The sequence below is a fragment of the Oncorhynchus tshawytscha genome, linkage group LG07 (assembly GCF_018296145.1).
Source record: "Oncorhynchus tshawytscha isolate Ot180627B linkage group LG07, Otsh_v2.0, whole genome shotgun sequence".
Taxonomy (NCBI): Eukaryota; Metazoa; Chordata; class Actinopteri; order Salmoniformes; family Salmonidae; genus Oncorhynchus; species Oncorhynchus tshawytscha.
The window spans coordinates 59,066,840-59,077,742 of NC_056435.1; the positions used below are offsets into that span (position 1 = coordinate 59,066,840).

The 10,903-nt window shown below is 41.4% G+C and overlaps 1 protein-coding gene across 1 annotated transcript; it reads left to right on the forward strand.

Annotated features, from left to right (window-relative positions):
* Window positions 1–8,731: 8,731 nt before the first annotated feature.
* On the forward strand, window positions 8,732–10,642 carry LOC112255522 (homeobox protein XHOX-7.1). Its single transcript, XM_024428506.1, has 2 exons — window positions 8,732–9,263; window positions 9,607–10,642. The coding sequence occupies exons 1-2, from the start codon at window positions 8,834–8,836 to the stop codon at window positions 10,023–10,025; spliced, it is 849 nt and encodes a 282-aa protein (XP_024284274.1). The 5' UTR covers window positions 8,732–8,833; the 3' UTR covers window positions 10,026–10,642.
* The last annotated feature ends 261 nt before the right edge of the window (window positions 10,643–10,903 follow it).

Below are 10,903 nucleotides of genomic sequence, written 5' to 3' on the forward strand. Positions count from 1 at the left end.
TGTGTGGACCCCAGGAAGAGCAGGTGCTGCTTTTACAACAGCTCATAGGGATCCTAATAAAATACAAAATACAAAAGACTCAGTGTGCAATAATAGTGTGATTTTTGAATGACTACCTCGTCTCTGTACCCATACAATTATCTGTATGGTCACTCAGCTGAGCAGTGAATGTCAAACACAGATTCAAATCAAATCAAATTGTATTTGTCACGTGCGCCAAATACAACAGGTGTACAGTGAAATGCTTACTTACAGGCTCTAAACAATAGTGCAAAAAAGGTATTAGGTGAACAATAGGTAGGTAAAGAAATAAAACAACAGTAAACAGACAGGCTATATACAGTAGCGAGGCTACATACAGACATTGGTTAGTCAGGCTGATTGAGGTAGTATGTACATATAGTACATGAACAGAGAGTAGCAGTAGCGTAAAAGAGGGTGGTGGGTGGGTGGGAGACATTGCAGATAGCCTGGTTAGCCAATGTGTGGGAGCACTGGTTGGTTGGCCCAGTTGAGGTAGTATGTACATGAATGTATATGTAACAGGGTTGGTTATGTTTCCACTTGCCTCTAAAGAAATGTGTATTTAATGTTCAAGCATTCCTATTGGTTAGTTCAACTCTGATGACAATAAGGTGTGTTGTGATTGGCCCCGCTTGCAGATAGGGGGAGATCGCGAACGTCAGGTCTCCCCAGTATGAAAATGTGATGCAAGGGGTAGGTCACGTTCTGAATACGGTTTTCTATTTTCTATTTTACAATGCGTACAAGTTTGCTGTACATTACTGATTTATACATGTGTGGGTATATGGTACCTGTTAGGGATTGAGGGGCTTTCCGGGATGTGCTTTGGCATATGATTGCTGTAAATAAGTGTGTTAACTAGCATACACCGATGTAATGGTCACATAAGCCACTGCTAACACAGTTGTCTTCATGCTACAGATTTTGCCATCGACAGCCATCAAAACCGTTCAGCCCTGCACAACTAACGTGCTGTTTCCCATTTAACAACAGAAATAAATGCTCAACTGGGACCACTGGCCAAAGTGACACAATGAAAATTTTCCGGGTAGCCATTTGATTACCTGTTCAGGAGTCTTATGGCTTGGAGGTAAAAACTGTTGAGAAGCCTTTTTGTCCTATACTTGGCACTCCGGTACCGCTTGCCATGTGGTAGTAGAGAGAACAGTCTATGACTGGGGTGGCTGGGGACTTTGACCATTTTTAGGGCCTTCCTTTGACACCGCCTGGTGTAGAGGTCCTGGATGGCAGGCAGCTTAGCCCCAGTGATGTACTGGGCCATACGCACTAACCTTAGTAGTGCCTTGCGGTCAAAGGCCAAGCAATTGCCGATTCAACCACAAAGAACAGGGAGGTTTGCCAATACCTCACAAAGGGCACCAAACAGTAGATAGGTAGAAACAAAAAAATAGCAGAGATTAAACACCCTTTTGAGCATGGTGAAGTTATTGAATTACACTTTAGATGGTGTGTCAATACAACCAGTCAAATCAAATCAAATTGTATTTGTCACATGCACCGAATACAACAACAGGTGTAGTAGACCTAACCATGAAATGATTGCTTACAAACCCTTAACCAACAATGCAGTTCAAGAAATAGAGTTAATTAAATATTTACTATACAAACAAAAGTTTTAAAAATATTGAATCAATGAAAAAGTAACACAATAAATGTACATAACAACAACGAGGATATATACAGGTGGTACTGGTACCGAGTCAATGTATGGGGGTACAGGTTAGTTGAGGTAATTAGTAAAGTAACTATGCACAGATAATAAACAGCGCGTAGCAGCAGTGTAAAAACAAAGGGGGGGGGGGAGTAAATAGTCTGTGTGGCCATTTGATTAGTTGTTCAGCAAGTATGCCATCAAGTGTAGGTCCAGTTGCGTTTGAGAGGGGTACAAATGTAATTGCAGAGAGAGAACAAGTTCCTGGTGGTATTAACATGATGGTCTCGTCAGAGTGTTTACAAATTGTAGGGCATAAGGTGAAGATAATTCACTCACCCATTGATCATTCAGCCTATTTAAACAACGATGGCGTTGAGTAAAGAGGCAGGCACAGTAACAGATACATAATGAAGAGGCACAGTAACAGATACATAATGAAGAGGCACAGTAACAGATACATAATGAAGAGGCACAGTAACAGATACATAATGAAGAGGCACAGTAACAGATACATAATGAAGAGGCACAGTAACAGATACATAATGAAGAGGCACAGTAACAGATACATAATGAAGAGGCACAGTAACAGATACATAATGAAGAGGCACAGTAACAGATACATAATGACCTTTTTTACAGGTATTTCAGCACAGGTGAGCAACGACCAGTAGACGTTGTGTAGAACAAGGTAGATTTTGCCACCGCCCACCTGCATCAGGTTTTCCAATCCGATAACCGCTTCTCCTGTCCTAGTCTTCAGTGTGCCCCTGAGCTTGCATAGCAGGCCTTGCGCGCAGACAGACGCTCCTGACACAGCAAGCTCCAACTCCAGAAAGGTGCAGAAAAAAACAAAGGCCTTCTCAATCCGAAATCTTTGTACAAGTAAATTTCATAAAATAATTGTTGTTATATACAGCTTCCACCTTCACATAAAAAGTATTTGCTTCTGTAAAGAGGATCAAGGTCATTAAAACATAAAAACTCTTACAACTCTGATTTTTGCACATTTGCACTGATGAGCTTTGTGGGCACTATGGTGTTGAATGCTGAGCTGTAGTCAATGATCAGGATTCTCACATAGGTGTTCCTTTTGTCCAGGTGGGAAAGGGAAGTGTGGAGTGCGATTGAAATTGCATCATCTGTGGATCTGTTGGGGCGGTATGCAAAGTGGTGTGGGTCTAGAGTATCCGGGAGAATGCTGTTGATGTGAGCCATGACCAGCCTTTCAAATCACTTCATGGCTACCGACATGAGTGCTACGGGGTGGTATTCATTTAGGCAGGTTACCTTCGCTTTCTTGGGCACAGGGACTATGGTGGTCTGTTTGAAACATGTAGGTATTACAGACTCGGCCAGGGAGAGGTTGAAAATGTCAGTGAAGACACTTGCCAGTTGGTACGCACAAGCCTTGAGTACACATCCTGGTAATCTGTCTGGCCCCGTGGCTTTGTGAATATTGACCTGTTTAAAGGTCTTTCTCACATCGGCTAAGGAGAGTGTGATCACACAGTTGTCCGGAACAGCTGCTGCTCTCAAGCATGCTTCAATGTTGGTTGCCTCAAAGCGAGCATAAAAGGCATTTTGCTCGTCTGGTAGGCTCTCGTCACTGGGCAGCTCGTGGCTGGGTTTCCTTTTGTAGTCCGTAATAGCTTTCAAACCCTGCCACATCCGACGAGCGTCAGAGCCTGTGTAGTAGGATTAAATCTTTGTCCTGTATTGACGCTTTGCCTGTTTGGTGGTTCATCTGAGGGCGTAGCGGGATTTCTTATAAGCGTCTGGATGAGTGGCCCGCTCCTTGAAAGCAGAAGCTCTAGCATAGCATCCGCGTTATCTGACCACTTCCGTATTGAGTGAGTGACTGGTACTTCCTACATTAATTTTTGCTTGTAAGGTTGAATCAGGAGGATAGAATTATGTTCATATTTGCCAAATGGAGGGCAAGGGAGAGCTTTGTATGCTTCTTTGTGTGTGGAGTAAAGGTGGTCTGGAGTTTTTATTCCCTCTGGTTGCGCATGTGACATGCTGGTAGATTTAAGATTTAAGTTAGCCTACATTAAAGTCCCTGGCCACTAGGAGCGCCGCTTCTGGATGAGCATTTTCTTGTTTACTTCTGGCCTTATACAGCTTGTTGAGTGTGGTCTTAGTGCCAGTATCGGTTTGTGGACGGCTACGAATAATATAGATGAGAACTCTGTTGGTAGATAGTGTAGTCTACAGCTTATCATGAGATATTCTACCTCAGGCGAGCAATACCTTGAGACTTCTTTAATATTAGACATCGCGCACCAGCAGTTGTTGGCAAATAGGCACACACCCCCGCCCCTCGTCTTACCAGACGTACCTGTTCTGTCCTGCCGAAACACAGGGAAGCCAGCCAGCTCTATATTATCTGTGTCGTCCTTCAGCCAAGTCTCTGTGAAACATAAGATATTACAGTTTTTAATGTCCTGTTGGTAGGATAGTCTTAATCGTAGATCGTCTAGTTTATTTTCCAATGATTGCACGTTGGCCAATAATACAGAGGATAGTGGTCATTTGCCTACTCATTTTAGGCCTTGTCTCGACAAAGCAGTATATCCTTCGGGTCGCTCATTAAAGAAAAAAGCTTTGTCCAGTTCGAGTTCAGTAACCGCTGCTCTGATGTCCAGAAGCTCTTTTCGGTCATAAGAGACGGTAGCAGCAACATGATGTACAAAATGAGTAACAAACAATGCGAAAAAACTGACAAAATCACACAGTTGGCTAGGAGCCCGTAAAATGGTAGCCATCCCCTCCGGCGCCATCACTACAAAGATACAGGCATCCTTCCTAACTCAGTTGCTGGAGAGGAAGGAAACTGCTCAGGGATTTCACCATGAGACCAATGGTGACTTTAAAACAGTTACTTTTAGGATGTTTTTTATTTTACTTTTATTTAACTAGGCAAGTCAGTTAAGAACAAATTCTTATTTACAATGACGGCCTACACCGGCCAAACCCTAACTCGGACGATGCTGGGCCACACGGGAGCCCCAAGTTACAGAGTTTAATGGCTGTGATAAAAGAAAATTGAGGATGGATCAACAACATTGTAGTTACTCCACAATACTAGCACAAATGACAGAGTGAAAAGAAGTAAGCCTGTACAGAAAAACATATTCCAAAACATGTATGTTTAAAGTAAAACATGTATTTCAATAAAGTAAAACTGCTAAAAATGTGAAAAATAAATTAAGTTTATGTCCTGAATACAAAGCTTAATGTTTGGGGCAAATCCAACACAACACATCACTGAGTACCACTCTTCATATGTTCAAGCATGGTGGTGGCTGCATCATGTTACGGTATGCTTGACATCAGCAAGGACTTGGATGTTGTTTCGGATAAAAAAAATGATGGAATAGAGGTAAGCACAGGCAAATTCAGAGAGGAAAATCTGGTTCAGTCAGCTTTCCAACAGACCCTGGGGGGGAAATTCACCTTTCATCAGGACAATAACTAAAACACAAGGCCAAATATACACTGGAGTTACTTACCAAGACAACACTGAATGCTCCAGAGTGGCCTAGTTACAGTTTAGACATTAATTTGGCTTGAAAATCTATGGCAAGATTTGAAAATGCTTGTCTAGAAATGATCAACAACCAACTTGACAGAACTTGGAATAATTTAAAAAATAATATTGTACAATCCACGTGTGCAAAACTCTTAAGAGACTTACCCAGAAAAACTTACAGCTGTAATCCCTGCCAAGGGCACTGTATATGTACCATGTCTAAGTTCTAACATTATGACTTCTTCATTGGTTTGTTTTGTCAGTGAGAAAGGCGAATTTGAACATAAACCTGCCAACCAGACTTCAGACAAGTCTGCAAGCTTTGGAGACTGCATGGCATTTTGAAACTTAAATGACCGTGAGGCATTGTTACCAGAGCCATCTATATATATATACATATGACTCTGATTGTTACTTACTGGCAGCAAAGTGCCTCGTTACGCCTGACTGAATTATGGAGATCTTGGAGGAGGCTGTTGGCTGTCCCTTTCATATTTCTTAAGTGCATCATAATGTGGTGATCAAATTAATTTAGGCCACTCAAAATTAGGCATACCATTCTGTGCTAAACTCAGTGATTTCTTAAAGAGACCTGATCATGGAATGTGACAGACCAAAAGTTTGCCAGAGTTCGATAGTCAGTGAGACAAGTCATGTGGGGTTGGTGTCCATAAAGCATGGCTATAATGCATAAAATATACTTGCACTCATTGATTATTTTATAAAAATGCACAGAAAAATAACACCATAACATTAGGATATTCTGCCACTGCCAAATAGTTCCACAAGCATCAGCAATTAAAAAAAAGAAGCTATAATGTTCACAAGCAACTTAGTGTTTGGTTTTAAAACCTGAATATGTCCAGATGAAAGTCATTTTCTTTCAACAAGTGCAAATATTTTGCCTGAAATGCCTTTTGACATCAACAGTGACTTTTATGTATTAAATCAAAACTGTCACACTTTGCATGAAAAGGGTTAAGACAACTTTCAGAGGGGACCACAATGTCTCTTTGTCTTGCCTCCTTGCCTCTTGATTCCAAATCAAAGGTAGCTTAGAAAGTTAAACAAAGCTCAGATGAGGCTTACAGTTGTTTTGTATCGCAGCTCAGCCCTCATTTGTTGCCTTGGAATTTAAATGAAACGGTATGGTAATCCTCTTTTCCCTGGCAAATTATTATTTTGAAAGGGCATAGTGTTTGGGATGCTAATTGCCCCCAAAATTTGTTTTCCTCCACCACTATCCCTCTGTTCACAACACAAATAAACTCAAGTAAACAAGGAAGAACGTCTTTACACAATACTCTGGCGCACATCAAGGGGAGATTTAACATACAAAGTCGCTCCATTCTCTTTCTGTGTCCCCAGACCTGTTAAAATACATCGATTAAAGCGTCAAGAACGGATGCAGTCGGTTGACCAGAGGAGTTAATGTATATCATGTGTGCCTATTTGTGTTTACTGGCGCGGACCATTTTACGAGTGCGTGTTCGAAGATGGAGAAGTGCGGGCGAGCCGTGAGCAGGCGCTCGTCGGAGGACTCAACTTCAAACAGACGTGGAAAACATGAGATCCCAGCGACTTCAAAGAGAGCACGCGGTGACCACGCAGTGCCACTCATTCTTGGTTATGGATTTAAGTGTTTCCAAAAACATACATAGTTGCAGATGTATTTCCCCCTGAGCATAGGATGTAGAATGAAGGAAATGTTAAATTACACATTTGCGTGTAATTGTATTAGTTATATAAGGAATGAATGACCTATTGATCCCAAAACAAAAGTGGAAACAATTTACAGTTGATGGTAGATATTACAGTTATAACACACCTAACAACAGTAGAAATAATTGATAGGCTACCTCAACTGTCATTCCTAAATCATGTCACTTTGAATGGTGTAGTTACGCAAGATAGAACAAGAATTTACTCTCAGGACTTGAGACAGCTTCAGAGCTAAATCACCATGTTCCCGTTAGGCCTACTAACCACTGTAGGGAAACCTAGATACGTTGCTTCCTAGGAATCCTTTTCAGCAAGGGACTCTCTGAAAATAAGTAGTGGGATTGGGAAGCATTGACCTTTTCTTCTGAGTAGCCTATTATTACACTAGCTATAGCGACCCGTTTAAATAGTTGGGAATGGCGTGCGATCGGCTGAGAAAGCTAATTTTTCGGGCTGAATAGTAATGTCCCAAGGCTAGGGCGGGCAAGGAGGAGGCGGGTTGCGCTCTTGATGCGGGTTAAAGACTTTCAATAGTCTCCCTAAAGTCAAACCCTCTGATCATGCCGAAGCTGGCGCCTAAAAACAACATAACTTGTCTGCCTATTAGAGGGACTGACAAATCGTGACAGATTGTTTATACTTAGCAATTAGCGACGCAGACGCTTTCCAGATAGCTAAATAGACTGCACGAAATGGTAATAGTTAAATTCGTGATTTTCGTACACAATTAAGATTGCATGAGCTGTGCTTCATTTTAGTGAAGAAAAAATGAAGAGAAAGAATACCCTACTCTATAGAGTTATAACTGCACGACACTGTGCGTGCGTCAATGAGGAATATAGGTAATTAATCCATTTCAGCGAAATAATAGAGAACAAACAACTGAGTAAGCGTTGGCCCTATATCTCGCTATATAAAAAAACAACATGATACACACATATCTATTAGAATAGGACTATTCAAGTATACGCAGAGTAGACAGGTAAATCAATGACAGCCTTCGCTTAAATTGAATATAGGCTCCACGGTTGCCTCCACCACCTTCCTTGACTCCACATAATTTTTTACCTTAATGGTTGTAGTCAAAGGGAAAGATACCAGTAATATATGATTGTTTCAATATGATTAGAGCCCTGCGGCCATCAATAAAAATTGCTTAGCAAGAGGCCGATCACATAAAGGAAGGCAGTAAATGTTGGCCAACATTCGAGAGTTTCTATTTCACTTTAACTGTTGAACATAATAGCATAATAAAGACGTACAAGACATGAGATAAGTAAATAGTATAAAAACCGATATAGACTACATCAGCCTGTATAACGATTTGATAATAAGTTCAATAAAACATGAAACTTATAGCGTCCTCTGATGGGCCTATTTTTCTGACAGCGCAAGCAGGAATAACCACAGTTACCGATATTATAAGAGTACCACCACCACTGCCATAATAATAACATCAATAATATTAAGAATATTCAAAATTGTAATATAAATGATCGTATTGAAAAATTATAGTATTGAAAAGTATTTTTCCCCCCAGTTTATGTTATACCATTCCAAATTAAGTATTTGCACAAGTTTTGTTTACTTTAAGTTGTAAAATGTAGCCTAAATTTTTTATTTTCCCCTACCAATCAAATAACCAAGCATCACATCAGTTTTAGCTGAGATTCCTTCCTAATCGAATGGCTTCTCTACGTCCCACCCACCTCACATCTGATTGGACAGTGGCGTCCATACGCCTGCCTTATAGCAGTGCTCGCCAGAGTGTTCAGATAAACATGAGGATGCCACTAGCATAGGAGTAATCCAGCAATTTCTGTGACTCAACTTTTAAATTCTTCGATTGTTTACCCCCAAGTAACGGCCGAATCTGTATGGCCCCAACTGTTGCCATGTCAGCTTTATCCGGTGGCTTGAAAACAGAAGACATTCCCTCACGTTCGGGTCTCGTTGGCACAGGAGAGATGCAGACCAATTTGAGCAGGGTGGCAGAGGAGAAAGGGATAAAGCCCAAAGTAGCGATTCTTCCCTTCAGCGTCGAGGCTCTGATGGCCGACAGGAAACCGAGCAGAGACTTTTCATCTCCAGAAAGATCATCCATGTCGGGGTCATCCCTGACGCTAGGCTCAAGGATGGGCTCGCTTTCGAGACTGGATAACTCGGCCCCCTCCCTGGCCATCGGGTCGCTGTTCTCAGTAGGCGACATGAACATGCAAGAGGACGCATTGGTTAAACCCGAGAGTCCAGAAAGTCAAGACCGAAATTCTTGGATACAGAGCCCTCGCTTTTCGCCTACTCCTCCACGTAAGCGGTCTCTTTCTATTTATCCTTCCATAATGTGTGCGTAAAATCAACTGCTATAGCCCATAGAGCTTTACAGGATGCAATTGGGTGAAACGTGTTGCATTATTTATAGCAATGTTGTATTGAGTTTGATTTTAGTTTGGCCTGTATCATTGCAGTTTAAGCACACAATAATTGGGTATTTTCGAATGTATCTGCTTTAACGAATTCCTATGTTAAAATCACGCTGCAGTTCCATAAAGTGTTTATTATTAAATCTGTATATCAAAACAACACATTGTGTACATTTCCGTCACCTTGAAAGCATGGGTTTTAACGATGTTTTCTGTCTTGGTTATTGCAGGAAGGCTAAGTCCCCCCTCCTGTCCACTGAGAAAGCACAAGACCAACAGAAAGCCCCGGACCCCTTTCACCACGTCCCAGCTCCTGGCTTTGGAGAGGAAGTTTCGACAGAAGCAGTACCTCTCCATCGCCGAGCGCGCAGAGTTTTCCAGTTCGCTCAACCTGACGGAGACGCAGGTGAAAATATGGTTTCAGAACAGACGAGCCAAATCTAAGAGGCTCCAGGAGGCAGAACTGGAAAAACTGAAAATGGCAGCCAAGCCAATGCTGCCTCCAGCGTTCGGGATTTCCTTTCCGTTCGGTGCGCACGTCCCCTCGTCTTATGGAGGGTCGCACCACTTTCAGAGGCACTCCCTGCCAGTGTCTCCCATGGGACTGTATGCAGCTCATGTCGGATACAGCATGTATCACCTCGCCTGAAGGAAGGACCTATTTTGTGCCATTTAGACTATGAAGTGCTTCAACATAGAACCACATCGCCAAAATACTATCTGGTGTTAAATATTTTGACTGGATAGTCATGAGTAAGGACTGCCTTGTAGTAGTGCTATGTTTTCCTCGGTATGTCAAGTATATACATCTACTTTGCCATTAGTTTGATGCCACGGTTGATTATTGGGTCACTAAAACTCTCACTGGCTACCTGAGTCCACCCAAAAGTTAAAGTTAGACCATCCCAACGTTCTACGCACCAGCATGGGGTTTTGCACCAACACACATAAGACCCAAAGGTAGGTTGGGCTTTCATCACTAATGTGGACTGTTGTCACTACAGACTAAGATGCTATACTTTTCATGTGCATTTTTGTCAATGCATAAAATAGTGGCTTACTGAATCCAAAGTCAATGAACGCTCTTTGTTAAATTAGAAGAACCACAGCATTTTTTATATATTATAACAGCACTGTCTGTTGTTTGAATGATTCCCTTCAGAAGGGATTTGTGTACTGTAAAATATTGTATATTTGAAAAATATCCTCATTTATATTGAATATATTTGTGACATAAATTAACAATAAATTGTTTATTCTTTTTCATTGAGCAGTTCTTCGTGTTGACTGACAGTACACATGACTAGAATAGCCTATATGATATGTAGGCCTAACGTTGCACCAGAGTTTTGTTACAAGTCGTTGATTTAAGGGAACATTTAGTAACCATAATGATGTGGTTTCGACGTCAGAAAATATCGAGTTCAATGAGTGTAGACAGTGGTTGGAAAACTATAGGCTATTGAAAGACTATTTGTAATAGGGGAAATAATTCAAATGCAGGGGAAATTAGTTATATGTAGGGAA